The sequence below is a fragment of the Eleginops maclovinus genome, chromosome 12 (assembly GCF_036324505.1).
Source record: "Eleginops maclovinus isolate JMC-PN-2008 ecotype Puerto Natales chromosome 12, JC_Emac_rtc_rv5, whole genome shotgun sequence".
Lineage (NCBI taxonomy): Eukaryota > Metazoa > Chordata > Actinopteri > Perciformes > Eleginopidae > Eleginops > Eleginops maclovinus.
The window spans coordinates 27,593,380-27,612,608 of NC_086360.1; the positions used below are offsets into that span (position 1 = coordinate 27,593,380).

The window sequence follows — 19,229 nt, forward strand, 5'->3', positions numbered from 1 at the left end:
CACCTCAATTATTTTCTTATTTGTGCATGGGACCCCTAATTGCAAATTTGAGTTATGAGCACTAACAAAATAGCTTTTTTTCATCCCTTAACTTTGATTTGGAATATGAGAAAGAAACATTGAATCATAGTCTGCTGTTATTTATACATATAATAAAAATAATTCATGTGCACTGGATTTCTACTTTATATGCAGACTTCCTTACAAGATAGTTTTAAGGGATGTTAGACGGATACTGGAAAATAAACTAGAAAATATCTCCGTTATAAAGAATACACTGTAGGTCTAAACATTCTAATATGATCAGGCTTACCTATATGTAGATTTAAATTAAGAGTGGGCCTAATTTGGTTTATTTACATTAATTACACCTTTACCTTTGCTCTGTAGCCTACTGGGCCTTTAAGTGGGTTTTACATCCGGAGCATCGGCTTCACATCCCGGGTAGAGAGCCAGTGCCCTGCCGATGACAACCCACCTCTAACGGGTTTGTTTATAAAGGATTTACAGGTACATAATACTTATTTCTGTGTCAGTAAAGTGAAAACATTGTTGAATAAGTGGTTATTAAGCTGCAGTGTTGCATGCATGCCTCAGATTTCTGGAGGAGCAGCAGGCCGGATGTAAACGCGGAGGCGATTTGTGATGCATTGTTTACATGTAGCTTAAGGCATAGAGACTCACTTTAAAGACGATTATTTCGTCTGTTTATCTTTCACAAAGACTTATACACAGATGATATATTCCTCCTAAAACAAAGGCATTCATTCAACGTTATTTAAGCTATGGTGTTGTCCACTCAAAACTTCCTTTAGATTTCCTGTTAGTTTCATATTATTGTATTTTGTGTCAAAAAAACAAAGAAAAACTTCTACAAGTAGACTTTTTTTAGAAGTGTTTTACCATAATTTGTAATTTGGCTTTCATTTGAAAGCACTATTTAACTGTATTTCCTTTTTATCGGCTAATTTACAATCGCATTAATAGTCGGAAGATATCTGAGCGAACTGTTAGCTAAAGGCTAAAAACGTTAGCAAGCGATTAGCATTGTTTTGGTTTTCCGCAAAAAAACACTGACTCAAAGAGTAGAAATTGCTCCCGAAGATATATTAAGACCAAATGGTATTTGTTTAACTGTTGAATAATTAACTTTATATAGCTTATGAAACAGAAACGCTTGTTGTTAAAATCCACACGTGTTTTTTGAACTAAATCCGGTTGTTATTCACGTTTTCTAAGGTGTGATGAGATTATGATGATGCTAGTTAGATTTTTATCACAGCTGGTACATGAAGAGCTAATTTAAATACTTGTATATACTGCTGCTGGATATCTCATATACCTATGAGTACATGGCAATGTTTATTTAACCATTGATTTGCAATTTCTATCAACTAAAAGCTGTACAATAAGTGTGATGGAATTATAAGTACATTATTGGCTTGTAAAATGTAGTGGAAGTATAAAGTAGCGTAATCTGAGAATACTGAAGTAACTCTTAAGTGGATTTCAGTACAGTACTCTGTTACTATCTATCAGCTGCAATTTGTAGTACAATCATTAAATTTGTCCTTAACAGGTGCATAGCCGCTGCTGCTGGCTCTCGGTCCACAATGGCCCAGAACCAGGTGATCCTGCAGTTCCGCTTCGCCACATTCAGCGACTCGATGCTGCAGAAAATGAACCTCCTGCGACACCAGAGGCGCTTCTGTGATGTCACGGTGCGCATCAACCAGCTGGAGGTCCCCGGTCACAAGGTGGTGTTCGCCGCCGGCTCCTCGTTCCTGAGGGACCAGTTCATCCTGCAACAGGACTCCAGGGAGGTGCAGATCTCCATGATCCAGGAGGCGGAGGTGGGCCGGCAGCTGCTGCTCTCCTGCTACACAGGGCAGCTAGAGTTTCCCGAGCTGGAGCTGGTGCATTACCTGACGGTCGCCAGCTTCCTGCAGATGGGCCACATTGTGGAGCAGTGCACTCAGGCCCTCAGTAAGTTTATTAAACCTGCTCACAAGCTGGAGGTGGAGGGGAGGAGGGAGAAAGAGGAGGGGTTGTCCAAGAGAGAGCAGGAGGTTCGGACTGTCCACCAGAATAAGGAAGACGAGGAAGAGGATGACAGTGATGATGATGATAATGATGATGATGATGATGATGATGATGTGATCATACAACCTAATTCCCCTCCTCAGATCTTAGGCAGGCGCCTAAAGCAGACTGACAGTGATATCGCAATCGTAAAAGTGGAATCAGTGTCTGACGAAGCAGAAACCCCCCCTGCTCACTTCCCCAGGAGCCCTCCTCCTGCGCTCCACTCCCCTGAACCCCAGCACTCCCTCATCAACTCCACCGTAGACAGTCGTTGCAGCGACACAGCGGCGCCCCCCGGGGTGTCGGGATACCCCCTCAGCCCCCCGCCTCCATCCCCTCCTGCAGAGAAGCACAGCATCCACCAGAGGAACTACGACAAACCCCTGCAGTGGTACCACCAGTGCCCCAAATGCTCCCGGGTTTTCCGGCAGCTGGAGAACTATGCCAACCACCTGAAGATGCACAAGCTATTCATGTGCCTGCTGTGCGGCAAGACTTTCACGCAGAAGGGGAACCTGCACCGACACATGCGGGTGCATGCCGGCATCAAGCCCTTCCAGTGTAAGATCTGCGGGAAGACCTTCACGCAGAAGTGTTCGCTGCTGGATCACCTGAACCTGCACAGCGGGGACAAGCCGCACCGCTGCAACTACTGCGACATGGTGTTCGCCCACAAGCCGGTTCTCCGTAAACACCTGAAACAGATCCACGGGAAGAACAGCTTTGACAACGCGAACGAGCGCAACCTGCACGACGGGGGGATTGACTTTGATTTTGGTCAAATATAAAATATCTGGGACCTTTTTTTTTTGTGCATTTTCTTGAATGCCTTCAGTCATCTACATGCAGACTTTCCCACTGGTGGAATATTATCAATCTAAATAACAGTCCTGAGAAACTCACAGCCGGAGGAAAAGAGGCCAAAATTGCAATGTCCGCCAAGACCAGCGGTGCATTCAAATGCTCCTCGGATGTTTCCTTTTCCTGTGTTGGGAAGTCTTTATTCCAACTTCCATGGATGCTTAGAAGCAGATGCGTTGTATGTTATTGCTCTGCGCTTAAAGACTTAAAGAACATATGAATATATGTTGCCTGTTCTCCGCAAACACCTCAAACAGATCCATGGGAAGAACAGTTTCATCAAAGCGCAACCTGCACGAGGGGGGGACTTTGGTTTCGGGCAAATATGAAATCTGGGCAGATAACTCTGGATTCAGCTTTTAGTGCATTTTACAACTTGAAGACCCTAATGATTTAAGAAAGGGCTATAAAAGTGATCGTGCTGTGTACTTTATTTAGCTAAAAAAAAACAATACACTGATTTATAGATGTCTCATTGCCAATGTAAGTCAATGGGGGAAAGTATTTTGGGGCCAAAATGATGTCACATACGCTGTAGTACCAACTTCTGGCCACTAAGACCATTCATTAAAATTGGTGCTTTTTTTTGTGGTTTTGTTGAAGGCCTTCAGTCATTATCAATTATTTAATTGGCCTTGCCAAAGGTCTAGGCCAATGGTGCATTCAAATGCTCCTCGGATGTTACCATTTCCTGAGTTGGGAAGTTTTTATTCCAACTTCCATGTGAAGCGATGTTCATGTGCTTACAAACAAAGATGCTTTAAAGCAGATTCGTTGTTTGTTATTGCTCAGTGCGCTTAGACAATACATTGGTATCAGTTTGAGCGTTCATTTTTCCAGACGGAAACTCATTTTTCTGATTATTCTGACATCACTTGAATGCAACTGCAAATGCTCTAATCTCTAGCTTTTAAAAGTGAAAAATGAATGTGGTGTATCAGCACCATGATTTGGATCTTCTCCAAAATGTTATGGGTTCTTCCTTGGCTTATGTTCCATCCTTTCACCAAATTTCATGACAATCGGGCCAGTGTTTTCCCGCCACAAATAACTTCCTTTGCGATGGTAACGATGGGCAAAGATGGAGGCTGTTTTTTCAGAGTGTCAGCCTCCTCCTGAAGGCTTTAACTGGAGAATGTAAGCATGAAAAAGTAAGGCCTATATTTTACTGTATCTTCCTTATTGTGGACTGTTTTAAAATACATTGTAGATGCCTTCATATCATACTTGAAATATTAGCACTGAGACCCAACATACTGACTGTACTTCATGAGTTTTAGTGATGAATTAACACGTCTTTGCGTCTACGTTGTCCAATGAAAAATATATCCATGTGTATACAGTCTACTGTAGCCTTTCTCTCTTAGCTGTGTGAATACATTTAACTAAAGGAAACTTGAAAGAGGGCAGGAAGAGGAACATATTTTATTCAAGGCAAGCTACGCCGGCGAGAAACGGGATGCCAAAGTGTCTATGTGAACTGCATCGGTTCTTTTATACAGACTTTATATATGAGGTACGATTAGACCAAAGTGACATTTTATCTGTCCTGTGTTCATGGGAGTCAACTTGTGTTGTAAAATAAAAACTTATTTAATGGTTCAAGTGTTCATGTTGTCACGATTCTCCACCATTCATGCAAAAGATACTGGTATTTATGGGAATGTAGTACATCAAAAATGTAAATACTGCCATCTTAAGGGGGGATTCTGTGTAAAAGAAGATGTGGATATTCATTTTAAGTTGATAAGTAGTTCAAATGTTTTGCCTCCTCAGTGTGCAGGCTCGTTTGTACACGTCTTTTTATCAGTAGGGTTTGCAGTGAGTATCTGAGGGCAGCATGCAAAACTGTGGTGAAATTTCACAAAGCCTCATTGTGCACGGCTCAACAGTGACATTTGCAAACCATTTGGTGGAATTTGCAACCAATTGTAGTCCTTTTTCAGCAGGAGAGGACCTTTTAAAGTAGAGACACTACATACTGATATACACCTGAACATCAGCAGGAGAGGACTCTTTAAAGTAGAGACTCTACATACTGATATACACCTGAACATCAGCAGGAGAGGACTCTTTAAAGTAGAGACTCTACATACTGATATACACCTGAACATCAGCAGGAGAGGACTCTTTAAAGTAGAGACACTACATACTGATATACACCTGAACATCAGCAGGAGAGGACTCTTTAAAGTACAGACACTACATACTGATATACACCTGAACATCAGCAGGAGAGGACTCTTTAAAGTAGAGACTCTACATACTGATATACACCTGAACATCAGCAGGAGAGGACTCTTTAAAGTAGAGACACTACATACTGATATACACCTGAACATCAGCAGGAGAGGACTCTTTAAAGTAGAGACACTACACACTGATATACACCTGAACATCAGCAGGAGAGGACTCTTTAAAGTAGAGACTACATACTGATATACACCTGAACATCAGGAGAGGACTCTTTAAAGTAGAGACACTACATACTGATATACACCTGAACATCAGCAGGAGAGGACTCTTTAAAGTAGAGACACTACATACTGATATACACCTGAACATCAGCAGGAGAGGACTCTTTAAAGTAGAGACACTACATACTGATATACACCTGAACATCAGGAGAGGACTCTTTAAAGTAGAGACAGTACATACTGATATACACCTGAACATCAGGAGAGGACTCTTTAAAGTAGAGACAGTACATACTGATATACACCTGAACATCAGCAGGAGAGGACTCTTTAAAGTAGAGACAGTACATACTGATGTACACCTGAACATCAGGAGAGGACTCTTTAAAGTAGAGACAGTACAGACTAATCTGATACAGAATAATGTAGTATTTAAAGACCATATTTAGATTTTTCACTAAACAACAGAACACTTCTTCCACCTCTGCTGACTTTCTCACTATATGTGGGTGTTTTAGACCTACCGTACTGCTACGTGTCAAACGTTCTCAAAGGTCATTTGAATTAAATAATTTGAATAAGAGTGGCTATGTGCACTTATCATCATTACTCAGTCCTTCCCTGGAGTGAGTGTTGCAGGCATGAGCGCCTGGCAGAGCTGTGTGCAGTATTTATTTTATTATGAAACGCCAAAAACACTGGTTATTCCCAACATAACTGCCGGGTGTGTGTTCAGGTTCACCCAGCTGCTGGTGGTGCTGTATGTGCTGGGGTGAGTAACAGCTTTTCACTTTGTGTTACCTTTTGTGTTTGAAAAGTGGTATATAAATCAAGTTTGATTGAATACCTTACATTACGTAGCATTACATTTGATTTAGCTGATGCTTGTATGCACAGCAACGTGCATGTGGCGGAGCGGCTCACGGAGTGACTGACTCCGCCACTGACAGTGGGCCACACACACACACACACACACACACACACACACACACACACACACACACACACACACACACACACACACACACACACACACACACACACACACACACACACACACACACACACACACACACACACACACACACACACACACACACACACACACACTTCCTGCTCCCTTTCGTTAGTCAGCAACTCCACTAAACATCCCTTTTTTCCTCCTGTTTCTGTAGCCTTACCATGAGTGCACCCGTGTTGGTCTCCACCTCTATAAACATGCATTCACACTCTGAGTCGATACTCACAAGGACAGGCGGCCGGTATTTCTGAAAAGAGGGGGCGCATCACTTCCGTTGTTTAAATAGGATTTAACGATGCATGCAACCATCCTTTCTTTGAAGTTTAATAATGATGCTTGATTTGAATCTCAGTGATAGTTACCTGTGTATTGAGGAGGTTAGAATAGGGAAATATGGCATACATTTTATGTTCCAGAAGAAAGTCAACAAATAGATAATGCCCTATTCTGGTGAAATGATTGACTAATTGAGTGACACACCTACTGGGAGGGGCTATGTGTGTGTATAAGGGACTGTCTTGGGGCTGAAGGGGAGTCTGATTTTGGTTGCAGAGAAGGCCACAGCTCCAGGTTATGGACATTATTAGACACGTCGGTTTAATTATGTCAACATTGTTTTTCAAACCTGTATATGTTTGTTTTTGACTCTGTAAATAAAGCAGCTGAGCTCAATTATTCAACTACGCCAATGTTTGTGGAGGGTTAAGAGAGAACCCCGTCACAGTGCACTAAACCATAAAGAAAGTAGCTCAGAACTACAAGAAAAATGCAAATATATTCGTTTTTAATAAGCAAAAACCTTTGAGCACTATTAAGGGGTGTGTGTGTGTTTAATTTAATAGCCAATGGCTGTCCTCATTAATCCTCAACATTGTATTTGATTGATTAAGTTAATGTACTTTCCAACAAAACAGGCTTCAGTGGAAATGGCCGTCCTATAAGTGATTGGTGCAGAAGTTGCTGCTGCTCTGATATTTAATAATGTTGTATTTTTTCCGTATTTAAAGTTGTACACCCCGTGTGCAGGTATGTGTGTTTGGTGCAGAAGGCGTACCAGGACACGGACTCTGTGGTGAGCACCGTCACCACCAAAGTGAAAGGGTTCGCCTTCACCAACGCCTCCAGTATCAAATACTTTGACGTGGCTGATTATGTAATACCACCTCAGGTACTTCACCTTACAATCAATACCTGTATTACCAACCTCTCTCTCTCTCTCTGGTATCACACCGTCTCACCTGCCCTTCCAACGTGCATTATCTCGCCCATATTTCCATGCCAACTTGGGTTTCCGCAAGATCGCTCCAGAGAGAGACATTTGTGACTTTCTCTAAAACACTTTATTTCATTTTCAGATGAAGAGCTTCAATGTGATGTATTTAAAAACCTCCTCCCTCCAGAAGCCACCCCCCCCCACCTCTGAGAGACTATGGCTGTGTGTGTTATTGTGACACCTGTGATTTTCTGTCTAACAGGGAGGAAGTTCATTCTTTGTTTTAACCAACATGATCGTGACCCCTCATCAAACTCGGTCACGCTGTCCCACGGTGAGTCAAAATGTTATTTCCATGTTCAGAAAATTTCATCTTTTAAAAACAGTTTTGAGATGTTATACTACATTTAGAATTCCCTTTGATAACGCGCCCTCAACAACAATATGTCCTTTTGTATAAAACATATCCTTCATTTATTCAGAGGTGGTAGAAGTACTCTGATCTTGTACTTGAGTAAAGTAGAAGTACTCTGATCTTGTACTTGAGTAAAGTAGAAGTGCTCAGATCTTGTTCTTGAGTAAAGTAGAAGTACTCAGATCTTGTACTTGAGTAAAAGTAGAAGTACTCAGATCTTGTTCTTGAGTAAAGTAGAAGTACTCAGATCTTGTACTTGAGTAAAAGTAGAAGTACTCAGATCTTGTACTTGAATAAAGTAGAAGTACTCAGATCTTGTACTTGAGTTAAAGTAGAAGTACTCAGGTCTTGTACTTGAGTAAAGTAGAAGTACTCAGATCTTGTACTTGAGTCATAGAAGTACTCAGATCTTGTACTTGAGTAAAGTAGAAGTACTCTGATCTTGTACTTGAGTCATAGAAGTACTCAGATCTTGTACTTGAGTAAAGTAGAAGTACTCAGATCTTGTACTTGAGTAAAGTAGAAGTATTCAGGTCTTGTACTTGAGTAAAAGTAGAAGTATTCGGATATTGTTCTTGACTAAAGTAGAAGTACTCAGATCTTGTTGTTGAGTAAAGTAAAAGTACTCAGATCTTGTACTTAAGTAAAAGTACAAATACTCAGATCTTGTACTTGAGTAAAGTAGAAGTACTCAGATCTTGTACTTGAGTAAAAGTAGAAGTACTCAGATCTTGTACTTGAGTAAAGTAGAAGTACTCAGATCTTGTACTTGAATAAAGTAGAAGTACTCAGATCTTGTACTTGAGTTAAAGTAGAAGTACTCAGGTCTTGTACTTGAGTAAAGTAGAAGTACTCAGATCTTGTACTTGAGTCATAGAAGTACTCAGATCTTGTACTTGAGTAAAGTAGAAGTACTCTGATCTTGTACTTGAGTAAAGTAGAAGTACTCTGATCTTGTACTTGAGTCATAGAAGTACTCAGATCTTGTACTTGAGTAAAGTAGAAGTACTCAGATCTTGTACTTGAGTCATAGAAGTACTCAGATCTTGTACTTGAGTAAAATAGAAGTACTCAGGTCTTGTTCTTGAGTAAAGTAGAAGTACTCAGATCTTGTTCTTGAGTAAAAGTAGAAGTACTCAGGTCTTGAACTTGAGTAAAAGTAGAAGTATTCGGATCTTGTACTTGAGTAAAAGTAGAAGTATTCGGATCTTGAACTTGAGTAAAGTAGAAGTACTCAGATATTGTACTTGAGTAAAGTAGAAGTATTCAGGTCTTGTACTTGAGTAAAAGTAGAAGTATTCGGATCTTGTACTTGAGAAACAGTAGAAGTATTCGGATCTTGTACTTGAGTAAAAGTAGAAGTACTCAGGTCTTGAACTTAAGTAAAAGTAGAAGTATTCGGATCTTGTACTTGAGAAACAGTAGAAGTATTCGGATCTTGTACTTGAGTAAAAGTAGAAGTACTCAGGTCTTGAACTTAAGTAAAAGTAGAAGTATTCGGATCTTGTACTTGAGAAACAGTAGAAGTATTCGGATCTTGTACTTGAGTAAAAGTAGAAGTACTCAGGTCTTGAACTTAAGTAAAAGTAGAAGTATTCGGATCTTGTACTTGAGAAACAGTAGAAGTATTCGGATCTTGTACTTGAGTAAAAGTAGAAGTACTCAGGTCTTGAACTTAAGTAAAAGTAGAAGTACTCAGATCTTGTACTTGAGTAAAAGTAGAAGTATTCGGATCTTGAACTTGAGTAAAAGTAGAAGTACTCAGATCTTGAAGGGCTGATTTAAGGGCTGATTATATTTCACATCATTAATCCAAATCTGCCTATCAACTAAAGGTATAAAATAGTGGAGTTAAAGTACACAGTAAAAAGAAATGGAAATACTTAAGTAAAGAACAAGTACTTCAAAATGCTACTTAAGTATAGTATTTGAGTGAATGTACTTAGTAACTTCCCACCTCTGCATTAATTAGGCTAAAATGTCTGAATGCAGGTGAGAAATCTGCCTTCAACTTTTGATATTTTTCCCCCTCATCGAAGACAATATATTGAACGATCAATCTTAGTAAAAATGGACATTGAAACTCCACATCCACGCTGCTTCACAAAGCCACCAAACTCTGCCTCTGTTATTATTCTGAATAGGAGACACCTCATGCTTTTAACCCTGATCATTTCTCCTCCAGTTTCCAAACCCTTCTTCTGTTTGTGTGGATGACTGTGACTGCATCGAGGGACTGAACGATCCTCGGGGCAGCGGTAAGGCGTCCTCACAACTGGTGGAAAATAACTAATTATAAATAAATAAAAGTAAGGGTAAAATACTCGACTTGCATCACTTACATTAAAATAATAATGATGTAATATATAACTAATAATGCAGCAACCCCTAAAGAGCCCCTTTGGCTTTTAATTTAAGTACCTTTCATTTTCCATACTTTCACTGTAGTAAGATTTGAACATACTTCCTCCTCCACTCGTCTTCACTTGGTGGCTTTGGATTATTATCTATCAATAAAATAATAAAAAAGATTCTGACATTAAATTCCTCTCCTCAGGTATTCAGACCGGTCTGTGTGAGAACTTTTCTACGACTGTGAAAACCTGCGAGGTGATCTCATGGTGTCCTCTGGAGATAGACGCTGGTCTGCCTGAGTAAGAACACATGAAGTACTGCAGTATTTATAATAAAGTCAAATATTGATTATTATTGAGAGTATAGTTCGGACTTAATGGTGTAGCATGTTATTGTACAGTACAGTATAATAAAGTATAGTCTAGAACAGTGTAGTATAGTACAGTAAAGTATGTTATAGAACAGTATTAATAATAGTATAATTTAGATGATACATGAATTGTGATAGTATTTATAACAGCATATCATATATATAATCAGCATTATAGTATTTATGATAGTGTGATGAAGATTATACCTGAAATGTTGTCATTATTTGACATTATTATTCACCTTAAGATAAGAGGTACCTTTAGTAATCCCCGTGGGGAAATTCAAGTGTGGAGGAAAGAGAAGAGGAAAACAGAACAGGTTCACACAGGATATGAAACACACATTTAAAATAATAAATACAAAATTCTACAAACTAAACAAAAAATATACACAGATGAGTAACGAGAGAATTGTTAATGTAAGTGTTCAGAGAGAGAGAGAGCAGGCTTCATACATGCAGCGTTTAGATTAAACATGCAGTGTTGTAGTATAATGTAGATTGTACTTGCCATCCTATGGTTTTTATAATAGTTGAATGTAGATTACACATGCAGTATTTGAATATTCATACTAGTTTAACGTAGATATGTATTCCCTCAGACACGCTCTGCTGGATTCAGCTGAGAACTTCACCGTGTTGATCAAAAACAGCATCACGTACCCGAAGTTCAAAATCCACAGGTCAGTGTTTTTTATCTGAACATTAAATGCAGTTTTAATTTTTTCTATTTTGTGAAAGCTTTTTTAAAAGCTGCTTTCAAAATTGTACTTAAGCAAAAGAAACTCCTACAACAATCCTGCACCACCAAATATTAAATCTGAGCTAGTAGAGAAACACGGGGATTTTAGCCTCTGCAGACCATTTACATGCATAGAAACCTGTACAGTATAACACAGGAGAGGGACAACACAATATGGCCCCTTTAAACTATACTACTTCAATTACATGTTCTCCATTTTTCCCCAACACTGTTTTATTGTGTGCCATAATGTTGATGTTGATGTGGATGTTTTCTCCCCCCTCAGAAGAAACATAGCACCTCATATTAACTCCTCATACCTGCGCAGCTGTGAGTTCAATCGATCCACAGACCCGGACTGCCCCATCTTTCGCCTGAAAGACATCGTGTCGGAGGCCGGGGAGGACTTCCAGGACATGGCTGTGAAGGTATGAGAATTAAATGTAATGTGTAATTTACCTCTCCACATTTTTTTGGAGTGATTTCCCTTTAATTCCAGTCATAAGACAGTGATTCAAATGTTGTATCTGTCAGAGGTTTTCAAAGTGAGAGTGGGGCCTTCAAATTGTTTCTAGGGAGGCTCGGTGATTAAAATGTATTTAATTATAGGTTTTTAAGTTTGTCAAATTAAAATACACAAAGATAACTAATTGTATAAAGATTAAAAGTATAAATACACTTATATATACTACATATCAGTGCAGACAGTGGTATTAATATATACATATCTATCTGTCTGTCTAACGGGAGGCCAACAGTCTTTGATTGATTCTGATACACGTTTAGATAATTCATTAGTTTATATTTAATGTTATTTTTTAAGGGCGGTATCCTCGGTATTATCATCGACTGGAGCTGCAATCTGGATTGGTGGGCCGGGAAATGTTCCCCTAAATACAGCTTCCGTAGGCTGGACAGCAAAAGCCCAAACAATGACGCGGCTCCTGGTTACAACTTCAGGTACAGTTCTCAAAATGTTTGACATTTTTAAATGTCATTGTAATTATTTAATATATTATCTGTTTTATTATTTTTCTTTATTTTCTTTCTTTCTTTCTTTCATCATCTTTTTTAAAATTGTTTTATAGGTTTGCGAAATACTACATGGACCAAAGTGGAGAGGAATTTCGAACATTATTTAAAGCTTACGGGATCCGGTTTGAAGTCATTGTATATGGAACTGTGAGGACGGAATAACACATGAAATTACAATTGTATTATTTATGATTTTATTGTTTATTTAGTATTATTATTATTATTATTATTATTATTATTATTATTATTATTTTATTTAATATATCTATTTTTATTTATTTTTTATTTGTATTATTTGTTTACAATTTATTATACATTATTTATTATTTGTATTTATTATTTTCCACTTATCATTTATTGTACATTATTTATTATTTGTATTTATTATACATTATTTATTATTTGTATTTATTGTTTTTATTTATTATACATTATTTATTATTTCTCTTGCAGGCGGGAAGATTTGGAATGGTCCCTACTATAGTGAACTTGGGTGCAGCACTGTCATTCCTCAGTTTGGTAAGTAGTCCTGCATTTTGTATTAGAAAACATGTTTATATATTATTATACACACTGTTTTTTTCCCTGCAGGTTCCAGTGGTTGCTGACTGGTTTCTGTTGACGTGCCTGAGGAAAAGAGATCTTTATAGCAGACATAAAGTCTCCTATCTGAGAGAGGATGCTGACACTGAGGGAGTATGTTTTTTAATTATTCATTCCCCGGAAATAGTATTGAATACATTATTTGAGGTAATGTGCGTCTATCTTTTCTTTGTATTATACAGGAGACAATGCACACCAGCTATGGAACCAAGTAGCCGGCATCAACATGCATTGGGGTCGCTCTATCAAAAATAAAATGACAACAGAGATCTAAAACATTAGTGCTTTAGTATTTGTGTGTTTTTAAGGTCTTTCATTGTTTATTTTTTTACTATATTTATGATCTTATTTTGAATCCTTTTTATTCCTGGGAAGCACTTTGTGAACTTGTTCTATGAAAGGTGCTATACTAAATAAATGTTCTCACTTACCGCTTTATTTATTATTTTTGTATTTATATATTTTCCTTTTTGTAAAGTAAGTATCCTTCTTTTTTTTTTTTGGTTTTGGCTTTATATACATATTTGGTTTCGGCTTTATATATATTTGTATTTTATGTATTTATGTTGTATTTTCTATTATTATTATTATTTTTAGTTTAGTTTTTCGTTGCAATACCTCGATTCACCCTCCAGTCCAGTAGGTGGCGCTGCTACACCAAGTCGTTTTTGCCTAAAATTAAGCTGATGAAGAAGAAGCTAGTATGCTAGCTAACAAACAGCGAAGTGAAGCACAGCCTTTTTTAGCTAGAGACACCACCATAAAAACGTCCTAAAAATGACTTGTTTACTTTCACCCCTTACTTGTTTAGTTAACTAACAACTGTATGGTGCTGCGGTGGTGTGAGACGAGGAGCTAGCCTCGCAGCTAACCTGCTAAAGGACTAGTTGTAACTGTTAGCCGGTTAGCTGCTAGTTAGCATCCATGAAGAAGAAACCCAACCCTAACATGCTGTAAACAAGACTTTCCAGCTGCTCTTTAATTAGACCAATTAAAGAAAGAATAGAACAGAATGACAGGTGAGTGATGTCAACATCTTACATTACATTCAGATAGATTCAGGTGTTCTAAAGGCAGCAATTACTAAATCTGTCAAAGCTAGGGCGGATATCTGTTGACCAGAGATATTGTACTGCACTAAAAGTACAAGTACTCAGATCTTGTACTTTAGTAAAAGTAGAAGTACTCAGATCCTGTTCTTGAGTAAAGTAGAAGTACACAGGTCTTGTACTTTAGTAAAAGTAGAAGTACTCAGATCTTGTTCTTGAGTAAAGTAGAAGTACTCAGGTCTTGTACTTGAGTAAAGTAGAAGTACTCAGGTCTTGTTCTTGAGTAAAGTAGAAGTACTCAGATCTTGTTCTTGAGTAAAGTAGAAGTACTCAGATCTTGTTCTTGAGTAAAGTAGAAGTACACAGGTCTTGTACTTGAGTAAAGTAGAAGTACTCAGGTCTTGTACTTGAGTAAAGTAGAAGTACTCAGGTCTTGTTCTTGAGTAAAGTAGAAGTACTCAGATCTTGTTCTTGAGTAAAGTAGAAGTACTCAGATCTTGTTCTTGAGTAAAGTAGAAGTACACAGGTCTTGTACTTGAGTAAAGTAGAAGTACTCAGGTCTTGTACTTGAGTAAAGTAGAAGTACTCAGATCTTGTTCTTGAGTAAAGTAGAAGTACTCAGATCTTGTTCTTGAGTAAAGTAGAAGTACACAGGTCTTGTACTTGAGTAAAGTAGAAGTACTCAGGTCTTGTACTTGAGTAAAGTAGAAGTACTCAGATCTTGTACTTGAGTAAAGTAGAAGTACCAGAGTGTAGGAATACTCTGTCACAGTGAAAGTATTCTAAATGTTCCTCCAGTGAAAGTAGAAAGTACTCTCCTCTAAATGTACTTAAAGTAGCGACAGTAAAAGTAGTCATTGTCTGATTGGTCCATTTCAGAATAATATCTCTGATATGTTTTATAATGATTGATCATTAAAGTGTTCTCAGAGCTGGTAAAGGTGCAGCTAGTTCTAATGGCTTTGTATACTGCAGGGTAGCTGCTGGATTTACTGCAGGTGAACTACAGTCTGATTTAAGGGAGATTATATTTACCACCATTAATCCAGATCTGTAAAGTCACTACAGGGATTAAATACATGTAAAGGAGTAAAAGTACACCATTTACCTCTGAATTGTAATGGGGGAAGTAGCTAAAACTTGCAATACTCAATATGTTTTTGCAGATGTGGTAAGTAACTAAGTATTGTATTTATAAATCAGTATCACACGGTTGAATGATTGCTCCTTTAGAGTCTTAGGTTAATGTTAGGTGTGCTGCTTTTAAATGTAACTGCTTAATACTTGAACTCTTTCCAGTTGTAGACGTGTCACTAAACTGTAAATCTGCTTGGTGTTTGAACCCAAACTTATCAGGGTGTACCTCTTAACACATCTCCATTCTGTCTTTTATTTGTAAAAAAAATGTTGTTCTGTGCATTTTAACCCTTGTGCATGGACTGATTAACCTGAAATTAAAATGAATAACCTGTGGTTTCCTCAGAGGATGCCGTCTTGTTGAATGTTCCTGTCATTCGGCAGCTGTACCACTGGGACTGTGGCTTAGCCTGCTCCAGGATGGTGCTGAAGTAAGTGCACAGAAGAGGTGTTATCTTCAATATGTTTATGGGTTTTGCATTATATGACAATATTCTGCCAGTGGTTTTCCTAATAATTACACTCAACATTAATTTGCATGTACGTGACAAACCACCTTAACGGGAGATTTAGACCATGTTGGGAAGGTTGTTGTTTTTAAATGTAAAATGCTAAGGATAACTAGTTACCCTGTTGGAGTAAGAAGTATCGTGACTCTTGAATAACCTCAACAAAGTTATGGTACATTTTCTTACAAGTTTTAAACTGGCAGAAAACAAGGCAGTGTAAACCTATTCAACTCTGATTACTGTCCGACTTTACATAAAAGTTAGTAATTGAATTAAAATTGACACAAAATTACACAAAAACTAGGCCTAATGTTGGGTTTTATTGCACATATTGAATCTTTGGCTAAAATGTGTCTTCTTTTGTGAGGCATGAATCTATTACACAAAGATGAGGTCATTACATGCATGCAACTTCATCACATTGTATTTAGTCTTGTTACAAATGCATTCAGCATTGCATTGAGTATGGATCTCTAGGATGGTCCTCTGCATAACAGGAGATCATCATGCACCCTATCAGCAGAGGAAAGTGGGGATAATAAGCAGAATACAATTTTAAAAACACCCACCTTTCTTAAGTTTCAATGTCCTATACGAACAGTCTCTAACTGTCCCATCTTGCAGGTACCTGCACCCAATCAGTGACGAGGAGTTCCAGAGAGCATGCTGGGAGCTGAAGCTGACGGAGAGTGTGTGGACTATCGACCTGGCCTACCTCATGTGCCATCTAGGAATCAAACACTGCTTTTGCACGCAGACTCTGGGTGTTGATAAGGGCTTTAGGAATCAGGTACTTTGTGCAGTCTTATCTGTCCTGCCCTTTAACCAGGTTCAGCTGTCTGTCTCTGTGTGGGATTAATGTCTCTGTTGTCTTTGGATTGGTTTGCAGACCTTCTATAAGAAACACTTTGACACAGAAGAAGACCGAGTGAATGAGCTTTTCCTTAAAGCGGAGAGCAAAGGTGTGACGGTGAAGAAATGGTGAGTGTTCAGTATGACATTATTTACTAAGACTCCAAATGTTGCCTCATGCTGACAGAACGTCTGCGGTGTTTACACAAAGTAATCAACACCTGTCTGTGGACGTTTCCTCTCAGCTCGGTGACGGTCCAGGAGATCCAGTGTCACCTGGAGCAGGGCCACGTGGCGATCGTCCTGGTGAACGCCGTCGTGCTGACCTGTGAACTCTGCTCGTCGCCCGTCAAATACTGCTGCTTCCTGCCCGTCGGACAGAAGTGTTTCTGCAGGAAGCCCGAGTACCAGGGTCACTTTGTGGTGGTGTGCGGCTACAACAGGACGACCGGCTGCGTCTTCTACAACAACCCGGCGTATTCTGACCGTGAGTAAAGAGCAAGCTGAATGTGGAGGTATCAATTATCTACAGGGAAACACAGACCAAATACATTGAGAGGAATAATGTGTTCAATTCCAGCTATAAAAGGCCTCAAAAGCCGTCATCAATTGACTTTTTATCCAATTAAAGCCTCATTTCTGCAACACAGCTTTTAGATCAGGGTTGTTTTTAACTGTTCATTTTAGCAGAAGATGTAGTGTAGTCATTTCCCTCTGGGACGTCATATCTCTGCACTTGGAGAAATGAACCTGTGTTTTTTGTTAGGGAATGAGAGAATGAAATATGTGAAATGAGTCCAATTAAAATGTTTGTTTCCTGGACTTTACTTTGTTGACTCAAACGTCATGATATCGACAAACTGAACAGAAATAATTCAGGTTTCTTTGACTAAAAAAAGTGACTTTCTGCTCATTTTCCCGTATTTTGTGCCTTTTTCTTTGTCCACTAACAAGTGCATTCAAATAACAAACTGACAAATGAACCTGAGTGTTTTTGTGTTTCTCAGGCGTGTGCTGCACCAGCGTCGGTATCTTTGAGGAGGCTCGGCGGAGCTATGGGACAGATGAAGACATCCTGTTGATCTATAAGGAGAGTTGATGGACGGCGAGGATGGGTTTGGATCTTCCTCTTCCTCAGCTCATCATCGAACGCTTCAGATCCTCGGTCTCGCGGCTCCCGTCTCGCTCCTCACCGCTCCTATCAACACCGCTCGAAGGCTGGGATGATAACGATCCATATTGAATTTGTTTTTATATCCACCTTGGCAGAGCAGAGAGTCTGAATTTCATTGTGGAATTTTAACGACTGACTTTGGAGCTAATGAAATCTCAGACTTGTAGATGAAATGTGGGAATCATGCCGGGATAGGAAGTGAACCTGGAATCAGTGTGCTTATAATATAATCCCTCCAGGACTGATGATGAGAACACTGAGCTTATCCAGTTGAGAGAAGTCAGCTGCTTCCAGTGGACCATGATGGGATTTCATTTTGGAGTCAACAGCGAGAGACAGAATACTTTGAAATCCTGTTTGGTTTCTGATTTTATTTTGCAGGTAAGAATAAAGATGTAAGACAGCTGTTGTCGAAAGGCGACTCAACCAAACGTCGACGCTGCATCCAGTCCTCTCTACACATCAACAGCATACTTATTTCCCCCCTAAATAAAGTCACGTGATTGACACTTGGGAGAGGGACTTCCTCTCCTTTATTTATTGAATCCTGAAGAGGCTCATCAGCAGCTTCACCTCCTCTTTACTTACCTCATCGTTACCTTTTATCCGTATAGAGTGGTGCAGGAAAGAGTCCTCAAACACGGAGTCAGCATTTAACAACGTCCCGATTCCCCTTGTGTGGAAGTCAATGGTTTTTCTGATTGTGTTTTTGGTTTTGAAATTACGTCTTAGAACACCAGGCTGAAGAGATTTTTATTCTACGGCCTAAACCACGTCAGTACATACTTCACTGCGTGAATTTAAATTAGAGGTTGCTAACAAGTGTCTAAAGGAGACGACTCATCACGCCCCAACATTAGCCGCCTTTAGCTTAGCGGTGGCTTTTTACTTCAGAAATCATAAAGGGGTGTTAATATGTGGAGATCATTCTGCTGAACATAACATGTAAGCATCATAAACGCTTCTTAACCACGGAGATTATTTTTAGCTATTTACCAAAAACCAATTAAAAAATCCCATTGGCTTTTTGTGGAGGAATCCCTGGCAATGCTAACTTCCCGGTCGTGCTGCAAAGATACTTGATCTCTACACCACTCTATTCCATCAACAGGGAGAACAGGAAGTAGTTTGAGAGTCTCAGGTAATTAAAGCCCTGAAGTGTGACGTCCGATGCTAGTTCAATGCAACAGTTTGTCTATGGGCCTCTGGACATTGGATCAACATCAGTTTCATTCACTTTAATGGTGGAAAACATCTGCTGCGTTGGGTGTCGTGGCACAATTGTGGAAAAATGAAAAGGTGTGTTTGTTCATCATGTGGCCAAACAAATTCCCACTAACGTTCTCTAATTGAAAGTGGTGTTAACTTACCTCACCGTCACTCCGTTGTTG

General features: G+C 39.1%; 3 protein-coding genes across 3 annotated transcripts; all 3 read left to right on the top strand.

Moving 5' to 3' along the window:
• The first annotated feature begins 77 nt into the window (after positions 1–77).
• zbtb26 (zinc finger and BTB domain containing 26) lies at positions 78–4,551 on the top strand. Its single transcript, XM_063897379.1, has 2 exons — positions 78–510; positions 1,580–4,551. The coding sequence occupies exon 2, from the start codon at positions 1,614–1,616 to the stop codon at positions 2,871–2,873; it is 1,260 nt and encodes a 419-aa protein (XP_063753449.1). The 5' UTR covers positions 78–510; positions 1,580–1,613; the 3' UTR covers positions 2,874–4,551.
• A 1,315-nt stretch (positions 4,552–5,866) lies between these two features.
• p2rx4b (purinergic receptor P2X, ligand-gated ion channel, 4b) lies at positions 5,867–13,398 on the top strand. The gene is made up of 12 exons (XM_063897845.1): positions 5,867–6,135; positions 7,411–7,552; positions 7,860–7,931; positions 10,198–10,270; positions 10,570–10,666; positions 11,340–11,420; positions 11,766–11,907; positions 12,303–12,439; positions 12,568–12,661; positions 12,968–13,033; positions 13,106–13,210; positions 13,300–13,398. The coding sequence occupies exons 1-12, from the start codon at positions 6,005–6,007 to the stop codon at positions 13,330–13,332; spliced, it is 1,173 nt and encodes a 390-aa protein (XP_063753915.1). The 5' UTR covers positions 5,867–6,004; the 3' UTR covers positions 13,333–13,398.
• Positions 13,399–13,812: 414 nt separating this feature from the next.
• Positions 13,813–18,269, top strand: gucd1 (guanylyl cyclase domain containing 1). The gene is made up of 6 exons (XM_063898206.1): positions 13,813–14,136; positions 15,650–15,734; positions 16,437–16,602; positions 16,702–16,793; positions 16,910–17,151; positions 17,672–18,269. The coding sequence occupies exons 1-6, from the start codon at positions 14,130–14,132 to the stop codon at positions 17,761–17,763; spliced, it is 684 nt and encodes a 227-aa protein (XP_063754276.1). The 5' UTR covers positions 13,813–14,129; the 3' UTR covers positions 17,764–18,269.
• Positions 18,270–19,229: the final 960 nt, after the last annotated feature.